Source organism: Leucopleurus acutus (genome assembly GCF_964270905.1).
Source record: "Leucopleurus acutus genome assembly, chromosome: 15".
Taxonomy (NCBI): domain Eukaryota; kingdom Metazoa; phylum Chordata; class Mammalia; order Artiodactyla; family Delphinidae; genus Leucopleurus; species Leucopleurus acutus.
Window position 1 is genome coordinate 16257231 of NC_139157.1, and position 25166 is coordinate 16282396.

The window sequence follows — 25166 nt, forward strand, 5'->3', positions numbered from 1 at the left end:
TAAATTATACTTGAACAAAAACGAGTGGACAGCACAGGATACTGAAAGAGACTATGAAAATTCTTGTAACAAACTAAAAAACTAGTAACATACTTGTTTCTTTCTTATTCCCATTTTATATGTTTTTTAATGCCTGGAGTAAAAAAACCCAAACAAATGTTCCAACATTTCTTAGTTTGGTGTCTATACAGTCTGTGAATATCAGTGATGTAAAAATGATAATAGGTAATTATTTTAAAAAACCATTCGTCTGAAATTCAGAGTATTTTGATTACAGAGAACTATGCGTAAACTATATAGGACAGAATACTCATGAAAAATAAACTTTCCTAAGGTGTTTTCCTTAACGTTTGTCTAAAATTTCAAAGAATGCAAGTTTCCGCACCTGGTGATCTTTTTTTTTTGGCCAAGATTTGCTATTTTGGGAGTATATGATGAATCCTTAGGACATGCATATTACTTTTCAAGAGCTAAGTACATTACATTTTTGCACCCCTCCAATTCCCAGCATGTAAGTGAAAATAAATATCTTCCGAATGAATCCATCCAAGAATGCCGAAGTTTGAAGCACTTCTAGAGTGGAAGGTTTTCCAAAACCTTGCTTTTCAAAATGCAACAGTTCTCACGCTTACTGGACACACTAACCTTTGGGTTTTGGTGGCACAGGACCTACAAATCCAATATTGTCATAAAAGTTATGAATAGCGCTGGGATTAAAATGTGGTCCTGAAATACATAAAAAGTAAGTATATCAATGCTTATAGCTCAAAAATATTAAAAAAATTGTTAAAAAAACCAAATATTTTTTTTCTAAAAAATATCACAGTATAAATAGAAGAAATAAATACTTTTTGCACCTCTAATGTCAAATTACATGTCAGGGTTTCAAAAACAGCTGAGATAGGTATAATATAGTACCCATAACAGAGGTCTAAGTGGTAAATTGGGGAAGAAGTCAAATTAATGCCAGTAAGACAGTAACAGAATTAGAACTAGACGCCTGTTCTATGTGACAAGATAACTTAAAATTTAACAATTTAAAATACAATTTTAACATGGTCTTAAGCAACTAAATAGTTTGGCTTCAAGTAAGTATAAAAACCTTGTAGTAATGTAATAAAATGCTTCAGATTTTAAACAAAAGGAACAAGTTCAAGAATTATAGTTTCTAGACTGGCACTAACTTCCTTTTTCTCTCCAAAGTTAAATTATGGCATTTTCAATGAATGTTTCAAGATAAACAACTTACTTACTAAAATAAAACAAATCATCTTTCAGTTTAATGGATTTTGGCACATACTAAGAAGTATGATTAAGGGCTTATTTTTTGGCTTCTTCCCTTTCCTGTCTTTTCCATTCTATATATTTCTATTATTTCTAAACTTCAGAATTAGGTTTAAGTTATAAATATTCCTTTTAGTTGTCTATGGAACTGAATTGTAAACATTTTTTTGTTTTACAATAAGCAGTTATTGCTTGTCAAGAATAGCTCAAGTATAATAAACTATCATTGTCCTAAAAATATATAAGCCGTATTTTTATTTTCTTCTCTATTTTAGCAATTAAGAAAGTACCATTAGGGTGGCGATGCCTTTTAAATTATGTTCGTAAAAGCATAATTCTTGAAAGGGAAAAAGGTATATGAGGTACGTACATCTTAATCTTATTAAATATTGTACCAGATTATACTAATACATAACAGCAATACTTTTGACAATACAGCCAGACATACTAATCACTGTCTTCCCTTAACACATGACTAAAGGGGATTTGAAGGCTATACAATGTATCAAATTACTCCTCAACCAAATATACAACTTTGGGGGGGGAGTGGAGAGAGAGTGAAAACAAAAATCCAAGTAGCGCTATACGCTCCAAAGTCAAATCTGAAACAGTAAGATCACAATTGATAAGTCTGGTTTTAGCCATGGGAAAAGAGTTGGTAAAAATGAATTTCAGCTGAGTATGCACTGAACTTTACCTCTGGCTTGAAAAAGATCAATTTCTTTGGTTAAGCAGTCAATGTCAATCTGGAGTTGTCTATTACAACTTCTCAATTGCTGCATTTCTTCGAGCTGAAAAATAATTCCATGTGAGAAGGATCTACATTGAACTCTTGTGTTCTTAGCTTAGAAAGAGTGAAATTTTGCAGGGGGAGGTAAGGACAGAGAAAGAAGTATGAATTAAGAGCATTTCTAGAAAACAAGATCAAGCTTTTATACTTATGACAGATTGCCTATTCTCATGTTCAAGCACAGCAGTCACAACAGTTAGAGAAAGAAAGACTTACTGAAGGTATTTGGGATATGGAATTTGATCTTTTCAGACGCCTTCGAGTTAGATTATTTTCCATTTCATTGACCTCAGATTTTAGTTTATCCAGCTTTTTCTTTTGAATCTCAAGTTCTCTTTGAAGTCGTTCCATTCTGGCCTTCTGATGTACCAAAAGAGCTGCAATACATATTAGTAAATATGAGGACCCACCCAGGTTAGTCAATTAACCTTTAAACAGCCTTGGGAAAACAAAACAATGACTACTTCTGTGACAAGCGAGAGGCTGCCAAGAATCCCAAAGATAAAAATAACACAAAATATTGTGAGTTAAACATTTAAAATTTCAAAATTTTTACTTGAAAATTATTTTAATCATTTAAGCATACAAATGTCACTCATATTTTGGGGGGGGGAGATTTTAATATGGCCAATGACAGCATTTTTGCCTATAACCGCTCAAAAGGTCTAGTAGAGTCAATTAACCTACTTACTATTTAATTCAAATTTGACCCTTTGAAAGGATAAGCCCCTCTACTCCAAAAAGTCTGACATGTTTGGACTATACATAAGGTATCCTAATATAGACATGTTATAGATATTTTAGAAGGGAACATGAGTTAGGTTAAATCCATTTTGATGTACACAACAACTAAAACTGATTTCAATTCATATGAATGTTAACATTAAATTCCTCAAACTGCAAATTAAAAACAATACCATTCAGATAAATCAAACACATTTTCTTATATTGCAATTACATTTTGTGAAAATATTTTCCTAAGATTTCATAAGGAAAGAAAATAAGCAATCAATCTTGTCACATGAATGATGAATTGCTTGGGAAACCTTATTAAACCATAAAAATTGGGATATGTTCCTGCCATCTCTGGACAATGTGAGCTTCACTTCTTAGGACACTGGACTGGTAGTGAAGATACCTGAATAGACTTCTATTAAAAGGCAGCTTGGGATGATTCTACCATGAGAAAACAGGCAGATTTTGGAAAATACAATAAATAACCTCTAAAAATGAAAAAGTCAAGTCGATTAAACAGATTAGATTAATGCTAAACAGTCATCATCAATCAAACTCAAATTTCCATGAATCTAAAAAATAAGGAAAAGGCTATATACATTCAGGCCATTCAATCTGGTAGTGTATTCTAGAATCAGAATTAGGGTGTGAGGTGCGGGAGGCTAGTTAGGCTCAAGTACTTTAAAATTAACTTTAAACAATACATAATTTTTCCCAACAAAAATTTGACACTAATATAATCCACAGGTATTTCCTCTGTAATTCTTCTTTCTTACTTATTGGAAGAAAAGAGTATTAGGGCACTATGTTTCAAGTTTTAAAAACCACGACTGATTCTTGCTACCCTCTCCCCCATTTTAATATATATTCTAAGAACACAGGGCAGTGTTTTTGGAGGTACACATGTTCCTGGTAGAAAACTCTCCATGTCTCTGTACATCCATACCTACCCCAAGCTTGTTCTGTCAGGCTTTTATTAATTTGGTTTATTTTATTTGAATTGCAGACTTTTATCCCTCTATTTCCAAAATATAAGAATTCTGCATTAGGGTTTATTTTATTCTCTTAAAAAAGATGAGGAGTGGGCTGTTAATTTTTGAGTGGGATAATAAGAGGAGAAAGACAGAGGCACGAAGTGGGAATGAAGGGCAAGGCAAAGGAGAACTAGGAGTACGTAATACACTTTCCTTCGTTTCTAAACCCTAACCACCTACCAACATGTCTCAAGTGGCATTAGACATTTGTTCAAATTAATGATTACTTAAAAGCAGTATTTCTTAAAAGTAATGGAGATTTTCTCCCTAAAAGTTTTTTCCTAAATATGTAAAAAAAAAAAACCCACAACTTTTAAAAAATACATTTATTTATTTATTTTATTTTTGGCTGCGCTGGGTCTTCATTGCTGCGCACAGGCTTTCTCTAGTAGCCGCGAGCGGGGGCTACTCTTCTAAAACACATTTACTTAGTGGTTCTAATGATATGTGATAATTCATGTGTGTGCTGAATTAGAAAATAAGATATACATTTGTTATATTATTTAATATTATATATGGAGAGGGGATAAGAACAGATTTTCTAAGAAATTGAAACCCAACCTATATTACACTCTGAGTGGTCAAAATTCATACCACGAGGGCAGGGAGAGAACCTCAAAGTAAGGAGTTATAACAATTAAATACGAAGAATCAATTACACTAGAGAGGACTTCCATTTAAAGATGATTGAGCATTGCATTTACATAATCTTCTGCCTCCTGAAACCCCATGAAAATGACAGAGGAATAAAACTGATAGAATCCAACAATGATAAAAAATAGGAAGAAGGCAATAAATGGACGAGAAATTTCAACAAGTTTCTGGAGAATGAAAGTAGATGAAGTGGCATAGGTTTATGAAGGAGAAAGCTACAGTCTCATAGACAAGTACTGTACTGCAAAGAGGCAGCTAACCTGCCTGCAGAAACCTAAAGAGGCTCCAGACTTTGGAGAATGAAGGTAACAACAGAAGGCAGAAGTGAGGAGTGGGCCAGAAAGGGGGGTTAATTGGATGTCTCTTCATGGAACAGCTGATCTCTCCCCATCCTGTGGAAGGGCAGGTAGCTGTATGCTTATTCTTAAGGCTCCTTCAAACACACATTTCTCAAGCTGGTTCCCATACACAAAGAATGCTAGGTGGTGATAGTGGAGTGTTCTCTTGCAGCAGAAGGCTCTTCACTTATTCCTCACAAAGCAAAGTCTGCCAAGTGACAAGTCTCACTTGCTTACCCAGGGCTTTTAGCCCTCATAGTCCTTCATTCTCAAATATGAAGCAACAGCCAAGGATCACCACACATTTGAGTAACATCTGACATGTGAAAGACCTAGATAAAGAGAAAGACTAAACCCAGACTAAGTGAATATAACTGAATAGGGAGATGAGAGAACTCAACTTCTAATGAACACCATTAAGAGAGTTCAGACAATGAGCATCCATAAAACAGCAATCTGCTATGAAAAAGGAATTGGAGAACTAGCTCTTAGAAGTTAAAACATTACTGCTGAAATGAACATTTCATACATGGACTGAAAGAAAATGTAAGGAAATCTCAACTACAAAACAGAAGGACAAGGAAGTGGGATATACTGAGAATACGACAATGAGAAATAAATAGAAAATTGGTCCAGGACGTTAAATAGCTGATTAAAATAAGTTCTGGAAAGAGGCAATAAGAAACTGGAAATCAGGAGATTTCCTGGTCTGAAGGGAGACGCTAGCCTTCAAAATGAAGGTCCAATGAATGTAGAAAAATGGACGATTAAAAAAAAAAAGACCTATACCTAGATACATTACTGTGGTCTATATAGAGTAGTTATACATAGAATATATGTATATAGAATATATAGAATATATGTATATATATAGAATATATAGAATATATGTATATATATATGTGTATATATATATATAGAATATATAGAATATATATATATATATAGAATATATAGAATATATATATATATATATACACACACACACACACACACACACAAGTATGTATACCTTGATAAAATTAAAATAATATCCAATTATATACAAGTAGTTAAACCATAATAAGGCACAGGTAAAGACTATGCTGCAGCTTCATTTGTAATATTTGCATTGTAATAATATTTTAATTATTCAGCCAAATCACATTAATTTTCCCTATTCTGGAATCCTAAATTATTTAAATCGTAATGGAACTGAAATTACTTTTTGTACTAGTTCAAAGGGCATTAAGTAAATTACTACCATGAGTGAAGTGTGAAGGAAGGAAACAAAGAGAATAAACTACGTCAAGAGCTTACATATTATTACTTTGTATTTATAAATCATTTCACACTAAAGGAGAATCTTTTTTTGTTAGATGAGTTTATTTCATTTTTCACTTGGAAAAATTCAGCATTTTAGATTTTTCATGATAAAGTACATTTCTCAATTAAACTGCAATCTCCTTGAGGGTAAACATTTTTGTATCATCTTGTATCTATTTTTAACCCTGAAAATTGTAGGCACTTGATAAATACCTATTAAATGTAAAATAACAACAATAATTTGACTTTTAATGGATAGTAAAATGAAATAGAAATGTCTAGGAAATACTGTTAAAACAAAAATTGGACATTTATTTTAAAGTCTCCTTGAATGTGTACTTCTAATATGTTTTACTTAGCAAAATTTTAAAATATGGCAAGACTTTTTTAGGTTGCTGACACTGCAGAAAGATGGCTCTTTTATATGCTAGTTCTACTAAGGAAATAAGGGTTATATTTAACATTTCAATCATACAACGATTTCTTCAGTTTTCCAAACTTAACTATCTACCTTGTCCTTTTAAATAGACAAAAAAGGAGGAGGAATAACAGGTAGAGAAAAAATACTCAGTACGTTTTAAATCTTCTTTCAGTCAAAATTAAATTTTAATGAATAAAGGTAATTTAGGCATGCAACGCCCCCTGGTGGTTGTTAAAATAACTGACAATTAGTTACTTAAAATACATACTAAGGCTCTTAAAACCGCTTCTGTAGGCATACTAGATATTTCACACAGCAATCTCGGAAAACGTAGTCTTTACCGAACTTTGACCAGCTTCCAATAAACAATGGAGACAATTAATTACTCAACTTTATTTGTAAATAGAAAAACTCACCTGAAGTTTCAGACAGCACTAGCTTTACTAATTTTAGGCATTCTATAAATGTAAATGACATCTAATTTCTCCAGAAGTTAAAAAAAAAAAAAAATAAGAGAATTGGATGGGCATATTAAAAAAAAGATGCCTTTGCCATTGGAAAACGTACCAGGCATTTATGGATACAAAGATTTTAGGCTTATTTAAAAAAAAAGAGAGAGAGTGAAGGAGATAAACTTTATCACTGGAAACATAAGACACTTATTTCTACTGTCTTTAAAATTTTTGTCTGTCAGGGCAATTTTAAATGCCCAAGTGTGGTACCATGTGGCCTAAGTCATTGTACCCCAAAAGGCACAATGTCACCTTCTAAAATAAATCAAGATTTCTCTGGACTGTAACTGCGGACAGCAGGGCTATTTAGATGCTTTACATACCACTGTGTAATTACAATCACTTATTTGGTGATTGAGTCACAAGATTCAGAGATGGCAATTACTCTTTAAAATAAAGCATGCTGATGTTTTAATCTATTTTGCCACTTTTAAGGACAGCTTGAAATCAGATCTTGCAACAGTGTTGCAACTGGGCCTGTAATCTGGGCAACACATTTTACAACAAAACCATGAAAATAATGCTTAACCTCTGTAATTATTTTTAAGAAATTTAAATTACTTATATATTAGTATTAATAATAGATGAGTATGGGACCCCTGCTAGACAACTTTGTTGTCATTTATTTGCATATAATTAAGATGCTGCATGTACTCTTACAGCATTATGATACAGATACTGTCTAAAAGCTTTGTTTTAAAGAAAACTGGGGCCTACAGACATCTAAAGAGCCTCAAAGAAATACAACTGGATGAACCATAATAGGAATTGGGAATGTTTATAGCTTAGAAAGATTTATACTTTAAAAGGGGATATGGTAGTTATTTTCAAGTTTTTGAAGGGATGCCATATGAAAGAGAAATAAGGCCAGTTCAATATGATTTCAAGGAGTATCACTATAACTAAAGAGGAGATACACACAAGATTTCTGTTCTTTTCTCTCAAAATCTTGGAGTGGAGAAGGGCTTTCTAAACATAAACAGAAGCCAGAGGAAAAAAAGATTAAAAAGTTTGAATGTACAAAAATAAAAAAATTTATAAAACAACAAAAAAATTTATTGACCAAGTTAAAAGTAACAACATATTAGAAAAAACAGACTAGGCACAAAACAAGCAAGTTCACAAAATAAGAAATACAAATGGTTTAAAAATTAATACATGAAAAGATGCTCAACCTCACTCATATTCAAAGATGCAAATTTAAAAACACCAAAACAATATATTTTTACCTATCAGACAGACAAAGATGTATTTTTTTCAATCACCTACACAGTGATGGGTGGGAGAAAGAAAGAAGAAAAGGACATTCTTATAAATATTACTAAAAATGTTCCCCACGTATAAATATAGGAGTATAAACTGGTAGAATCTCTTTAGAGAGAGTCTCAAAATTAAAATTGGCAACATGCACTGAGGCGGTCATCAGTGTCCTTCACCAAATATTTCTGCCTCTCTGCTTTCCAGGTATGTGGTAGAACGGCGCCTCTCCATTCTCTCTGAATTAGGGGTGGCTATGTGGACTTGTTTTTTCTAAAGAGTAACAAGTGTCGGAGCAGAAGCTTAAGTAGTCAGAGCTGATTTGCTGTATGTCCTTTGCCTTGCCTGAACAATCACGGAAGCACAGAGATGGAGCTTCCCTTAACCTGGGTACCTAAGTAAGGATGATGTAGAAGAGCCCACCAGCTAATCTAATTGGCAAGTGAACTAGAAATAAACCTTTGTTGTTTAAAGACACAGTTTCTTACAGCAGCATAACCAAGCCTAAATGATACATCTATCAAGATTAAAAATGCACATATCCTTTGACACAGCAGTTTTCCACTCCTGGGAATCTCTTCTGCCAACATACTTGGGTGTAGGCAAAATTTGTATGCACAAAATTTTTACTGCAGCAGTTTGTAAAAACAAGACCCTAAGATCTGTCAAAAAAGGACTGATTAGAGATCATGGTACAAAATACTATGCAGTCTTCTTCTTCTTTTTTGTTTTTTTTGCGGTACGCGGGCCCCTCACTGTTGTGGTCTCTCCCGTTGCGGAGCACAGGCTCTGGACGCACAGGCTCAGCGGCCATGGCTCACGGGCCCAGCCGCTCCGCGGCATGTGGGATCTTCCCGGACCGGGGCATGAACCCGTGTCCCCTGCATCGGCAGGCGGACTCTCAACCACTGAGCCACTAGGGAAGCCCTATGCAGTCATTTTTAAAAGAAGCAGATCTGCAATGCCTGACATGGAATACTCTCAAAGAGATAAAAACAAAAACACTGATAAAGACGGAGAGTAAAATACTATGCTTCATTTGTATAAAAAAAGGTATAAATATACATATGCTTCATATACAATTTCAATTTCTAGAAGAACACAAAATGAACTGTTTGTGACCAGCTACTGGTTGTCTCCGGGGAGGGGAACTTTCCATCATAAACCCTTTTTGGTCTGTTTGCATTTTGGTCTGTTTGCATCTAAAAAACATTAGAAAAATGTTTTGGTGTAATCCCTATAGAATCCTAGCTGACTTCTTTGTAGAAGGTGACAAGCTGATTCTAAATTATATATGGAATAGCAGGAGACCTCAAAGAGCCAATCTAAAAACAGAACAAAGTAGAATTTACCTGCCCCAATTTCAAAACTCACTACAAAGTAACAATAATCAGTGTAGTAATGGCATAAGGATAGATATACAGATAATAAAAAAAAACCCTGAAAGTCCAGAAATAAACCCATATGTTTACGGTCAACTCATTTTCTACAAAGGTCCCAAGACCATTCAATGGGAAAAGAAGAGTCTTTTCAACAAATGGTGCTGGACTGCTATATTTAAAATAGAGAACCAACAAGGACCTACTGTATAGCACAGGGAACTCTGTTCAATATTCTGTAACAACCTAAACAGGAAAAGAATTTGAAAAAGAGTAGATACCTTAGTATACCTATACCTATACCTATAGCTATACCTATAGCTGAGTCACTTCGCTGTGCACCTGAAACTAACACAACATTGTTAATCAACTCTACTCCAGTATAGAAAAGAAAAAGAAAAGGCCACCTGTGGTACAGGAGAGAACTTTGCAGCAACAACACAACAGCCCAAATGGTGATGGGACATCTGGACTGCCACATGCACAAGAATGAAACTGGACCCTTATCTCATACCATTACACAGAAATTAACTCAAAATAGATGAAAGACCAACATTTAAGCTCTAAAACAATAAAACTCTCAGGAGAAAACACAGGGGTAAATCCTGATGACCCTGGATTTGGCAAATGATTCTTGGATATGACAGCAAAAATATAAATAATGAAAGGAAAAAGATAACTTGGGCTTCAGCAAAATTAAAAACTTGTGCTTCAGGGACACTATCAAAGTGACAGGATAACTCACAGAATGGGAGAAAATAGTTGCAAATCATATAAGGGACTTATAGCTAGAATATACAGAGAACTCATACAACTCACTAATAAAAACAAATAACCCAATTAAAGAATAGGCAAAGGAAATAAACAGGCATTTCTCCAAAGAAAATATACAAATGGCCAGTGAGTACATGAAATGATCCTTGACATCATTAGCCATCAGAGAAATGTAAATCAAAACCACAATGAGATACCACTTTACAGCCACTAGGATGGCAAGAATCAAAGAAAAAAGCAGCTGTGGTGAAGGATGTGGAGAAATCAAAACCCTCACACATTGTTGGTGGGAATGCAAAATGGTGCAGCCACTGTGGAAAACAGTTCATTCCTCAAATGGCTAAACACAGAGCTACCACAGGACCCAACAATTCTACTCTTATGCGTATACCTACACATATGTGTATACATATGTCCACACAAAAACTTGTACACAGATGTTCACAGCAGCATTATTCACAATAGGCAAAAGCTGGAAACCACCTAAATGTCCATGAACTGATGAATGAATAAACAAAATGCAGTATATCTATACAATGGCATAATGGGCCATAAAAAGGAATGAAGTCCTAACACGTGTTACAAGGTGGATGAGCTTTTAAAACATTATGCTAGGTGAAAAAAGCTAGTCACAAAAGACTGCATATTATGTAGTTCCTCTTATATGAAATGTCCAGAATATGTAAGTCTACGGCGACAGAAGGTAGATTAGTGACTACTTAGGGCTGAGGGTGGAGGTGATGGGATAGGAGGTGACAGATAAAGGGTACGGAGCTTCTTTTTGAGGTGATGAAAATGTTCTAATATTGGTTGTGGTGATGGTTACACACATGTGACTATACTAAAAATCACTGACTTGTACACTGTAAATGACTGATGAACTTTATCTCAATAAATGTTAAAATAATGACTAAGACTTTTTTAAAGTAAATTAAAAGAATGAAATATTCGTACATGCTAAAATAAAATGATCTTAAGATGTTAAACAAAAAATGTATATAATATATCCCCAAAGAGTATGTTTGTTATACATACTGTAGAGTATGTACATATTATATAATGCCACATATGTGTATTTATGTATACCCATATACATATATTGCATTCCCATTAAAAAAAAGTGTGTGAGACAGAGAGAGAGAGTAATTATAAAGGGAAGGAGGATCAAGAACTGCTAATGGAGAGTACCTCTGATAATTAAACAGTGGGATGGCTGGGGGAAGGGACAGGTCAGGGGTCAAAAGGAGACATTTTTATTGTATCTTCCCTTTTTTGGGTTAAATTTCTTTTACCATAAGGATATGTTATTTTCATTAATACTTGTAGAAAATTCAGTTTAACATAGGAAATAACTTGCTGGTAGGCAGAACTCTTCAGAAATGGAATGTGCTGCCTTAGGAGGCAATTTCTCCCTCAGAAAGCACGCAGTACACAATGGGTTTACGCTTGACAGGGGTCCTGCAGGACCAACTGCTGGATGGGTAAGTGGACTGGATAACGTTTGTTGCAGAGTTCTAGATGAAACAAGTCTCTTCCAGCCTTGAGATTTATTCCAAATTAAAAAGGTAGGTAGTCTTAAGACCAGGAAGAACCTACGAGAAGTAGGCCAGATTCGAAAGGAAAAAAATTCTTTAAGTGGTTTGAAATCAAGCTTAACTACTGAGTTAATTTAATGTGACCTCAATGTCAACACAGTGAGTCAACGTTCGAAAAAAGGCATTTCCAATCAGCAGGTGAATCAGAGTCAAAGTGCAAATTTTAAAATTTAAATTAATTTCTAGTTCCTTTTGAAAAGAATATCTAGCCCCCTCAAGTTTTGTCATGATTAGCATTTTTATTAAATCTCATTAAATAGAAAGGTGTTGTGATTTGGAGGGAAGTACTGCTGAAAAAAATGACAAGGAGGGGCTTCCCTGGTGGCGCAGTGGTTGAGAGTCCGCCTGCTGATGCAGGGGACACGGGTTCGTGCCCCGGTCCGGGAAGATCCCACATGCCACGGAGAGGCTGGGCCCGTGACCCATGGCCGCTGAGCCTGCGCGTCCGGAGCCCGTGCTCCGCAACGGGAGAGGACACAACAGTGAGAGGCCCGCGTACAGAAAAAAAAAAAAAAAAAAAAGACAAGGAATGAGAAAGTCCAAGAAGCTAATTTCCTCTCATACATTTTCTTATTTGTATTTCCATTTTAGGTTTAAAGTCATAGTTGCTGTTTGACAATGTAATGGGACCATAAATATAACTGGAAAAAAAAGTATTAAAGTATCATTAAAAATGCTTATTACTTTAGCTAGATCAATGCCATAGATGCTTTCTGTAGCGATAATGGAGAAGATGAAATCATTTTTGGCAGCAATGTTAGTTTGGTAAGAGCCTCTGGCAACTGTAACAAAACACAGACCACAGGCCACTGCCCCCAATCCCCTACCATGAAAACTGGTTTGAATGAGTAGAGCATTTGTTCTCCACACCTACAGAAGTTTCCAGTGTTACAAAAAGCAAACTTCTATGAATGGGGGGAGGACACCAGAAAGTCTCAGAAGACAGTGAATGATTAAGGACTAAAGTATAATTTACTTCCTTTACAGGGGGTGATGGTGATAGACTTGGTGCTGAGATGAGCAGGGTCCCGAAAGAAGTTTCATTAACTGTCCTCTTTTTTCATTCCATAGCAGAGGGCGTATGAAACAATAGATCTTTAAAAAGAAATTCTCATTTTTGAAATTTTTATTGTAGTATATTTATATTTCAAATGTTAAATGATAAATAAATGAAAAATAATGTGTTTTGTTTACGACATTTATTTAGGCACGTTCTCGTCTCAATTTGAGAAAAATATTTTCCCATGATTCTAGTACCTGGCTTAACTTGCTCTTCTACTCTGAAACAGTATGATTCAGGAGCTTTAGAAAGATCAATTTCACTGCAGGAGGCAGGGATATTTCTTTTCTCTTTATTACCCACACCACACAAATTAGAGTTCAGAAAAGATCCTTACTTAAAGATCAGTATTATCTGGGTCACCTCATTTAGTGCTGTGTAAACTGTAAAGCATTACACATGTATAAGTTAACATCGCAAGAGATGCATTTTGCTGGAAAGAACAGTCCTTTGATTTGACTAGAACCAAGTCAATGAAACACTAGATCAAGATTTTGACACTGGATGATACAGAAATCTTGGTCAACACCAGTTCCACGTTAAACAGAAGGAAATGAGATAAGAGGTTGCAGAACAGCACCCACCCCAGTACCGTGTGCACATGCAGATAACACAAGGGTACACAGCCATACGAATGTTAGGAAATTCCTTACATAGGTAGGTATGCTTAAAGACAGTGATCATGGTTGTTATAGCTGTCTGGAGGTTGTTCAGTAAAGAGAAATAATTTGAGTGGCCCATTCTGGGGAAAGCTGTTTTTTTTTTGTAGGCTTTGAGCTCTCAAAACAGATCCCTTATTCATTAGCAAAGCTTTTTTTACCTTCAGGTGTCTTTATAAGGTCTTCCGGGACTTCCCTGGTGGTCCAGTGGTTAAGACCCTGCTTCCACGGCAGGGGGCACGGGTTCGATCCCTGGTCGGGAAACTAAGATCCCGCATGCCACGCAGCGCGGCCAAAAATAAAAGAAAAAAATAAAAAGGTGCTTCCTACATCTACCAAGGTTATTACTTTATTGTTTCAAGTTATTTCAAATTATATCTATATATTATCTATATTGTGATTTCTTTTGTGATAGCTGCCTGTTTTTATTTATTTTTATTGAGTGATCTTCTAGTTCCATGCTTCTCAAACTGAGGCATACACAGCCCCTACAGTGGTGCACCAGGGGTTATATGAAGGTACAAGATAAACCTGAAGCATCTTTCCAGAGGGTTTATTTTGAAAATCTGGAAAGACAGTGCCATGGGCTCTGTTAACTGCCTACGTGAGAGTCCTGACGCTGCTACTTGTCCTTTGGCTAGGTATTTAACCTATCTGTTCCTAAGTATTTTAAGCTGAAAACAGGAATACTACTAGTGCCTATTTTATAGTTGGTTGTGAGAAATAAATGGGCTTTCAGAACAATGCCTAGCACATTATAAGCTTTCAGCAGGTATTAGCTGTTATATATCTTAATATTAGATTATTCATTTCCCCGTTGAGCAAATATAAGCAATGATGGAGAGACAGGAAATGTTGGGGGGCGGATTCAGATAGGGAGATCAGGGATAGTCTCATTGAAAAGGTAGACTTCTGAGTAAAGACTTGAAGGGAGTGAGGGAGTTAACTGTGGAGTCAGGGAGAAGAGAATTTCAGACAGAGGGAATAGCAAGTTCAAAGGCCCTAAGGTATGCCTTCTATGTTTAAAGAATAGTAGCATGAAGGCCAGCAGGGCTGGAACAGAGTTGAGTGAGGTGGTAAGTAAAAGGAAAAGAGATGGGGGAGAGGCAGTGGATGGCTGAATGAAATAGGTAGTGATCATGTGCAGAGGAGTCATATGATCTGACTTATGTTTTAAAACTGTATCCCAGTGGATGCTGAGTTAAAACAAGACCATAAGTAGGCAAGGGTGAAAGCAGGTAGGCTACTGCAATAATTCATCTAAGAGATGACAGTAGCTCAGGCCAGAGTGGTGACAATGAACGGGGGTGGTAAGAAAAAAGAATTCTTGATATACTTTGAAGGTTAGAGTTGACAGGATTTATCGTCAAATTAGATGTGAAATATGAAAGAAGGAAGGAGTCAGTGATATTTCTGAAGTTTCTGGCCTGATTAAGCTACCATTAATGGAGATAGGAAGAGTAAGTTCGGGGCAATGTCAGAAGCTGTTTCAGACAGAGTAAACTTGGGATGCCTAGTAAACATTCAAATGGAGATGTTAAGTAGGCAGTTAATTAAACTGCTTGAAATTCAGGAAATAAGTCCAGGTTAGAGTTACAAATTTGGGAGCTATTAGCATAGAATAATATTTAAAGTTATGAGGCTGGCTGAGATCATCTAGGGAATGGTAAGGACAGAAAAGAGAGAAGGCCCAAGGATTGAACTCTGAGGCTTTGATCTCACTTCTTTGAACACAGAAGTGGAAGAACAAAGAAGTGAAAGGTCAGAGAGATGAGGGAGAACCACCAAAGAATAAAAGGAGAGGTGGAATCCTAGTGTATTATCCTACAGTAAGTCAAATGAACAAAATGTTTCACAGAGAAGAAGGTGCTTGACAGTGGCAAACGCTACTGATACAGATCAAGGAAGACAAGGGCTGAAAGACCACTGGGTTTAGTAATGATGCTGTCACTGATAACCTTGACAGGAGCAGTTGTGGCTGACTGCAGTGGGAAAAATCCTGACTAGAGACGACTCGAGAGAGAATGGGAGAGAAGTTGGAGTTAGCACATTTAAGTAATACTTTATTTTCACACTCCAGTTAGTATACAAATATCTCACATCTACTTTAAGCAAAAATTCCCCTTATCAAGTTATCTTCATAAAATAAATTACGCTCTGGGGGTGGTGGTGGGAGGAGGAGAGACACAGGTGAGGGAGATTAAGAGGTATAAACTTTTGGTTATGAAATTCTGAGTCACAAGCATAAAATGTACAGCATGGGGAATATAGTCAATAATTATGTAATATTTTTGTATGGTGACAGATGACAACTAATCATCGTGATCACTTTGAAATGTACAGAAATATTGAGTCACTATGATGTGTACCAGGAACTAATACAGTGTTGTAGGTCAATTATACTTCAAAAACAAACAAAGAGACATCAGATTTGTGGCTATCAGAGGTGGGGGGGGGGCGGAATTAGATGAAAGCAGTCAAAAGGTACAAACTTCTAGTTATAAGATAAATAAATACTAGGGATGTAATGCACAACACAGTGAAGATAATTAACACTGTTGTACGTTGTAAATGAAAGCTGTTAGGAACAAATCCTAAGAGGGACTTCCCTGGTGTTCCAGTGGTTAAGAATCTGCCTTACAATGCAGGGGATGTGGGTTCGATCCCTGATCGGGGAACTAGGATCCCACATGCCGCGGGGCCACTAAGCCCACGTGCCTTAACTACAGAGCCCACGTGCTCTGGAGCCTGTGCACCACAACTACTGAGCCCACCTGCTATAACTACTAAGCCTGTGCGGTATGGAGCCTGCCAGCCACAACTAGAGAGAAGCCTGCACGCTGCAACAAAGAGCACAGGCGCCACAAAGAAAGATCTCGCGTGCCGCAACTAAGACACGATGCAGCCAAAAAAATAAATATTAAAAAAAAAATTTAAAAAAAGAGAATAAATCCTAAGAGTTCTCAGTCAGAAGGAAAACATATTTTAAAAATCTATTTCTTTAATATTGTATCTATATGAGATGATGGATGTTCAGTAAACCTACTGTGGTAATCATTTCATGATGTACATATGTAAATCAAATTATTATGTGGTACACCTTAAGCTTATACAATGCTATATGTCAATTGTATATCAATAAAACTGGAAGAAAAAAATTACTCTCCATTTAAGAATCAGTAACTATCCAAACAGAGGAAATCTACTATTTTGTTGAAAGGAGAGGAGAAGAAAGGACTTTGAGGGAAGAACAGGAATTAAGTATCAGTGGAAAAAAATACTGTTATATTAAAAATAATTTACTGCCAAAACTAAACAAAAATGCTTCCAGTTTAGTCACAGATATATGGAAAATAAAGTCTCAGCACAATTTCTAGTGAAATCAGAATCACCCATGGAGCTTTAAAACACACATGGGCACCCATGCACACATGCACCCAGGCTTCACCATTAAGAAGCTCTAATTGAGCAAGTGTGGACTGAATCTGGGCATTTTTATGTTTCGAAAGCTTCGCAGGTGATTACAGAATTCGAAAGCACCACAGCCTAGCTTGGGTTGTGAATCACTAGAATATAATTGTTTAAAACATAAAATAAACCAAAACAATCAGGCTCCTCTAAGAAACTCAGCAGTAAAATCACTACTTTTAGAAATTCTAAAAACGGCAAGTGGTACTAATAGTAGTAGGAGGCTACATGCTGCATGGCGGTGATATAGTATTTTCCAATCTATAATACTTGGAACAATTCATTGGCGATATAAGGATGACTGAGATACATCCTTACTCTATAGGACTCCAGCTAATTTACAAAACCTGAGTCAATAGTCAAGACAAACATCCTCTCCTTTTTTATCTGAATGAATTTAACAGTTTCCTACGGAAGATTAAATAACTTAAGGGGTCAGATAAAATGTGATATGATAGAAATTATCTCTAATTGAATTAATATAGATATAATTTAGTATTACACCAATATTAACTAGTCTGTTCCAGAAAAGGACAATCAAGTGAGATAGATTTAAAACTAATGTTTTCATTCACAATTCCGAACAAAGAGAAAGGTTGCACTAACTGATGTTTAAGGGAGACTGAAAGAAATAAGTACCAGGAACAGGATTCAAATTTCTCTTTGAGTTATTCAAGAATTCACAGCAATTTAAATTTTGTTATAAAATAAGACAAGTAATGTTGTATTAGAAAAATGAAGAACAGAGAATTCTTCTGGTCAAAGAAGGCAGATTTACTATATTAGTTCACTAATCTCTTATTAAAATGTGTTTTTATGAATTTTTATTTGAAGAAAATTTAAAGGGAAAATCTGCATCACTACAGGTGACAGAGTTACTGAAAAGAAAGTTTTATAAACGTTAAGAAAACAGACAAATCAAGAGTTGATTATTCTGAAGATCTGATAAGGCTACCATTCAAGCTTCAAGTTATAAAACTGATATTCAAAATTTATATGAACACTCTCAAAGGTTCTTAAGATAGTATTATTTCAGGCAACATTTAAAAGATAAAATAATAGTGATATCCACTTCTGCAGTGAAATCAAATGTACACCAATTAAGCCCAGAATGGAAAATGATCCCATTGCCAATATTATTATTACCTTGTGTGTAGGCAGCATCATCAGATCCCATACTCAACTTCCGTGCTTCACTTATTCTATCCACATGTGCTAAAGCAGGGTCCGTGAGGTGCTGAATATTCTCTGTTTCTACATAGTGATCAGGATGGTTCAGCAGATTTGTAAGTTCAAAGGTAGGGGACACCACCCCTGGTGAAACTGCAGGGGGTTTATTGGGAGAAACGGTAATTTTGAAAGTATATTTTGTATTGGGTTGAGTGACCACCACTCGAGGAGAAGTTGCAGAGTTATTGCCTATTGCTCGACTTTTGGGAGGGTGGTGATGAATAAAGGCAGGCCCCATGCTCACTTGCCCGGACATGTTCCTGGAGGCAGCAGATGCTCCAGAGTTTGTGGATATGAAGAGAGTGGGCTGATTCCGCATGACCTGCTCATCTCCTGTGGTGGCATTAGCTGAAATATAGACCTTAGGTTGACTACGGGACATCACCTCATCGGTATTTGGGGGACTGGCAGCTATGTAAACAGTGGGCTGATTTCTGTTTAAGGTCTGGCTGTTGACCGAAGAGGAACTGCTGGAGGTTCGAGGTCCAGAAGAACGCAGTTTCGAAGAACTGCTTCTTTGCGGGGGTTCAAGTTTGATTTCAATCTGGTTTTTCCGAGGTCCTGTTGAAATATTCTGAATGTTATATTGGCTATGGGCAGAAGACTGTGAGCTACCAGACGAATGAATTGTTGGTGGCTGTGGAGTAGTAGGTGAACTGATGGGCATGTAGACGTGAGAGGTCTGGTGGCCTTGCTGATTTGGCTGCTGGGCTGAGGTATGTGGCAGAGGATTAGATGCAGGATATGTAGTCCAGGGACCAGGTTGTGAAGGTTGATAAACTTGTTGAGGGTTCATGGGATTAAACTGAGATACCCAGCCAGAATGCTGTTGTGTCTGTCGAGTTGTACCACTAGGAGTTGTAATGTAGGGCCTAATATAGATAGAATTTCCCTGTGGACTGTTAAGTACAGGTGGAGGTACACCATGTATGTGCAAAGATGTAGGAGTATTACGACCAGTCTGGATATTTGGGGCTAAAGTTACCATAATGGGATTAAATCTTGGAGTTTGTTGAGAAAGGTTAGATGTTCCTTTGCTGCCTAAGTGAAATCCAAGATGTGGTGCTGAATTTGAAGCACCAGATGTACTGGACATTCCAAAAACATTAAAGCCTTGAGGAACTTGAGCTGGTGCTGTCTGTGGCTCCTGCTGAAATAGTTCATTATTGGACTGACCACCTTGAAGTTGTCCATCACTAATGCTGTGCGTTAGAGTCCTACTTCCATTCATTCTATTTCCTTCTCTTCCATGGTGGTAAACATTCTGTGACTGCAAGTCCAAGTTGAGAGAAGTCATGTGATTGCGTAGACCAGAAATTCCAGAATCATCCGAAAAATTCAAGTCTCCTTCACCGTAAAGATACCTTGTACTCTCCTGAGAGAGAACTGCACAGCAGGCATCCAGGTTATTATTATTCTAAAGACAAAATAAAAACAGCTTGTGTTAACAACCAGAAGCCAATGCATATACTCTCATCACTACTTAAATATTACACGATTAACAAGAGATTAGTTAATACAATTATAACAGATACACTTGAGCTCTTTTACTGGAGAAGAACTAGTATTTATGCAAATAGTTGAATTAAAAATCCTCACTACTAATGTAATGGAAAAGTTCTCTAACTAGCAATAGCTAAAAGTGAACAAAGTCAGTATTCTGTTTTAGGAGTTATTTTATAGTAAAATGGATTCATGCAAATATAGTAAAATTACAACTTAATTAAAAATGCAGTTTGAATTTTGAACAAAATATAAGCATTCAACTTAAGCATATAATATTGTATAATTAATATTTTGCATATTCATGTGCTATGTAATTCTTTTAAACCAATGACCTTTTAAAAACTATTATTTGTGGTATTTAAATTAAAAAGTTCTAAAATTCATAACAAAGGCATTACAATTCCTTATGTGCTTCCTCTTGTGTTAAAAACAAACAAGCCACATACATATACATATGTAAGATCAAGGTAGCCTCCAGAGTAACTGAGATCACATCTTTGCCTTTAGATAGCATCATATAATTCTACTCCAGAGAAATGAAAAACAAAATAAAACAAAAAAACAATTAGACTGTTTCTAAAGAATTCTCAAAAGAAACTACTTATAAATTATCCATAAAAATATTTACTGAACACCTACGATATGTACGTCATTCTGTTTGAGACTGTGGAAGACTCAAATGATGTATAAAACCAGACTTTTCCCTAGAAGAGCTTGCAACTCAATTAGGGAGACAAACCATGGATTTATGAAAAGGTAACATTATTAAAACATGAATATATGTCAAATAATAAGTGGTATTGAAGTTCAATAGAGAGTTAATACCGTAGGCTACCACAGAAAGGACTGTGTTAATGAGGGAGGTATAATCTCATGGGTTTCACAGTATATGTAGGACTTGGATAGGAAAAAAGGCATTCCTGGTGAAGGGAACGGCATGCCTAAAGACAGACATAAATGTGATAGTAAGGAAAAGTATGTTCTAAACAAGGTGACTGGAGCAGATCTGTCTGGAGTTAAAGGTTTGTATTGGAAATTTTGTGGAACAAATTGTTAGAAAAGCAGATTGGGGTTAAATAATTGGGGCTTGTTAAAAATGAGTTATACTAGAGTTTGGGCTTTAATACAGGCAATGGGGAGAGCCACTGAACATTCATTAACAGAGAAGTGAAGACGCAAAGGGTGTTTGCGGAAGATAAAGAACTCCACTGATACTTAAGATGAAGAGGAAAGGAAAACTTTTTGCCAAGAAGATCGGTTAGAAGATATGAAATAATGACTGATGGTGGAAACAAATTATGAAAGACTACAAATAAACAGTCAACACAATTTGGCTATAAGGGAGAAAGAGAATTCAAAGACAGCTGGAAGACAAAGAGCCTGACAGAAAGGGGACAGTTTTAGACATAAAGAGGATGAATATAGCCAAGTTAAAATGTCTACAGGTGGTTTGACATGAGATAAAATCTTATTAGAGAAAATGGAACTAAAAGGCATCTGAAGTCTTGTTAAGAAATGGTAGTCCACAGTTTGACCAGATAATACGAAAGAAAAGATTAGTGAGCAACGTTTGACTTTTTTTCTTCCCCAAACGAACACTTCAAATCTCTCATGCTATAAAAATCCTTTTATCCTACACATAACTCTGAATTGATATATACTAGTTTTTCAAAGAAAATTTAAAAATTCATCACAATCTTTATCAATTGATTACTCCTTATCATAGTTAGACCTTATCTTTTGCCAAACCTAACTGGTGCTTTTTGCTTCAAGCTAAGTTTATTGCTATTCTTAGTAAATTCTTCTCCCTCCTAAGCCAAAGCTCACAAAGACCTCTTCTTCTCATCTCCTTTGCCGACATTCCCAAATTAAAATGTATATTCCCTACTAAATCCAATCCCACACTCCCTTTTTAAAAGCTGATACTCCCATTTAAAAAGTCTTCTTCTCTAATTCTCTTGAGCTCTCAAAAATCCTTTCAATTCTTTATAATCTCTCATTATTTAATATGTCCTAGTCCCAGCTATGCCATAACTCACGTGCCCTTAGGTTTTTTACTCTCTACAGACATTAGTTTCTTATCAGCAAAACATAAAAGAACTTACAGGGATTTTACAAGGCTACAATAGGATAAAAGGCAACGTACTTTTTATTAAACATTTTATTTTAGAAAATTTTAAACATGTATGAAAATAGTAAATATGACAAACTCTCCTATATGCATCATGCATCTTTTAAAACATCAATATATGGCAAATCCTTCTTCATCAAATGTGTATGCCCCAGCTGCTCCCTTCATCAAGCTAGATCAAGCCTGACATTATTTAATTTCCATCTGTAAATACTTCAATATGTATCTTAAAACATAACCACAATGCCATTATCATACCCTAAAATAATCAACACTTAAGATCGCATAATATCCAAATAGTGTTAAAGTCCCTTGATTGTCTCATAAGTATCTTTTTAGTTAGTTTAAATCGGGATCTAAGCAAGGTCCACATATTTCATTTGGTTGATATGCCTCTTAGATTTCTTATAGTAATAATTAATCCTCCGCTCTTTCTCAAATTTTCTAAGCCATTTGTTTTTTGAAAAATGATCATTTGTCCAGCAGATTTCCCATCTGGATTAGCTGATTGCACCCTGTGGTATCAATATTTTCTGTATTTCACTGTGAACTAGAAGGTACAACTAGAGGTGTGCGCAGGTTCATGTACAAATTGTTAGCAAGACCCTGTATGGGCTTTATTTCATAGTGTATCACACAGGAGGCACAATAATATATCTGCCTGTCTTTTTGTGATCTTAAGGCTGATTGGTAGGTTCTGATGTTGTCACAGCTTGATCCAGCTAATGATTTTTTTTGTGTGTGTGTGTGTGTGGTATGCGGGCCTCTCACTGTTGTGTCCTCTCTCGTTGTGGAGCACAGGCTCCGGACGCACAGGCTCAGCGGCCATGGCTCACAGGCCCAGCCGCTCCGCGGCATGTGGGATCCTCCCGGACCGGGGCACAAACCCATGTCCCCTGCATCGGCAGGCGGACTCTCAACTACTGCGCCACCAGGGAAGCGCCAGCTAATGATTTTTATCAGCCAATGATAATCACTGTTTAGAAACTCTATCTCATTAGGGGTTGCAAAATGGTGCTATTGGTGATATTCCAAATATAAGATTCCTTTATCATGTATTAGCTGCAATTCTTCCTCATAGAACTTGATCTCTTTAACTATTTACTTACTCTTTGCACAGAAGAGGCAGGATAAATAAGTTCTCTTTACTGGCTTTTAGAATAATGAATTGGTGCCCTAGCAACTTCCAAAGGTGACACTTATTTTCAGTATCATTATAAACTCCTGTATCTTTAACATTTTGATATGTGTCAACTGATTGTGGTCATTATATCCTATCTTCAGCCTAGTGGGAATGACTCCAAGTTGGCTCCTGTGTACATATGACATGAGCCCATTAGTCTTTCATAGCTTCCTTGCTTTCTAATATGACAAGATGTCTAAGATCATCTTGTACACATCTTATCCCAGACCTGGGACCAGCTGTTTCTCAAAGAAGCCCTGGCTACTTTTAGTGGGAAACTGTATAGGACTCCCTTTAAGTGTATCAAAAGAGATGGGATGAGTTTTTAAAAGGTTGAAAAATCACTGCTTTTTTATATATATACAAATGTGCATTCTTTTCAAAACCACAAAAGAGTCTGAATCATTATTTTCAGTTCATCTTTCATTTTTCTCCAAGCTTCTTGCACAGAGACATTACAGATAATATCAAAGTATACACTATAATCATCCTTCTCAAACTCTGATTCATTCACTCTTTCAACCGATATTTACTGAGCATCCCAGTAGGATGTAGAAAGGAATATAATCGCTGCTCTTAAGGATCTCACAGTCCAGTGGAGGAGATTAATGTGTATGCAAATAAATATAATGTACAATGGTAGGTGTTTTAATAGAAATATGAATAAGGATTATAGGTGGAGAGCACCTGAGAAGGCTTCAATTAAGGATATGGTAAGTAACACAACATATTACTTTGAAAAGAAATAGCAATTTTTATTTATTTATTTTTGCGGTACGCGGGCCTCTCACTGTTGTGGCCTCTCCCGTTGCGGAGCACAGGCTCCGGATGCGCAGGCTCAGCGGCCATGGCTCACGGGCCCAGCCGCTCCGTGGCATGCAGGATCTTCCCGGACTGGGGCACGAACCCGTGTCCCCTGCATCGGCAGGCGGACTCTCAACCACTGCGCCACCAGGGAAGCCCAAGAAATAGCAATTTTAAACTTACAGATTTAATCGTCATATTAAAAGAATTAAAAACTAGTGAAAATTTCAGTTAAAAATATTAAAGTGTCAACTATGCAATATTTTTACACTATTCTAAGTTATGATTTAATTACCAAATTTTAAAGATATGAATTACATCCACTGATAACATAGCTATCTTAGAGAATCCACAGCACAAGGAAATGATGTGAGTAGTTCCAAAAAGAGGGGGCTGAACAGTAAACAAAGTCAGGAAGAGAACAGAGGATAGATATTTCTGTTCTCCTAAGAACATGTATACAAAGCGGTAGTGTGACATGATTCTTTAGCTACTAATTTTCAATATTCTATATACTTTTTTTTTTATCTAGAAAAGTTCTGAACCAGTATATTATAGGGAGGATCCCTCCAGAGAAAAGACAGCCTACCCAACTGAGAAAGGGAGAGTGGCTCTCAAAAGAAAGACTGTCACCAAATAAGAGGTGTTTATACTACATTTAGAGGTAGCTTACTTGCCGTTACAGTTTAAAAGTAACTCTAAATTTGGGAAAACTTACACCTTAGTTGTATCCCCAGAGGAGCCCTCCCCATTCCTTGCTTGTCACATTTTTGTTATATCAGCTAAAAGGGACATTATTCGAATGATTAGCAACTCAATTTAAAGAGAGTTGGGTGTTGGGAAGCATGCCATACGGAGGTTTGTGTTTGTAAAACCAGATTAACACAGTGAAAGTTGATACTACTGGGGGCCCAAAAGAAATTCTAAATCATCTATTTTCTATTTTTTGGTAAAGTTGAAAACATGTTTACTTATTTTATTTTTTAAAAAACTAGGTAATTCATTTACAAAGATCAAAACAATATTAAAAGATACACGCTGAGAAGT

The 25166-nt window shown here is 36.1% G+C and overlaps 1 protein-coding gene across 1 annotated transcript in view; it reads right to left on the reverse strand.

Annotated features, from left to right (window-relative positions):
* TAB2 (TGF-beta activated kinase 1 (MAP3K7) binding protein 2) overlaps positions 1-25166 on the reverse strand; it is an 86273-nt gene that overhangs the window by 10980 nt on the left and 50127 nt on the right. Inside the window, exons 4-7 of the mRNA XM_082855516.1 lie at positions 18412-19912; positions 2291-2451; positions 1982-2075; positions 646-726 (exon numbers count right to left, since the gene is read on the reverse strand). Coding sequence (XP_082711642.1) covers positions 646-726; positions 1982-2075; positions 2291-2451; positions 18412-19912 — 1837 coding nt within the window. The remainder of the gene's footprint in view (positions 1-645; positions 727-1981; positions 2076-2290; positions 2452-18411; positions 19913-25166) is intronic.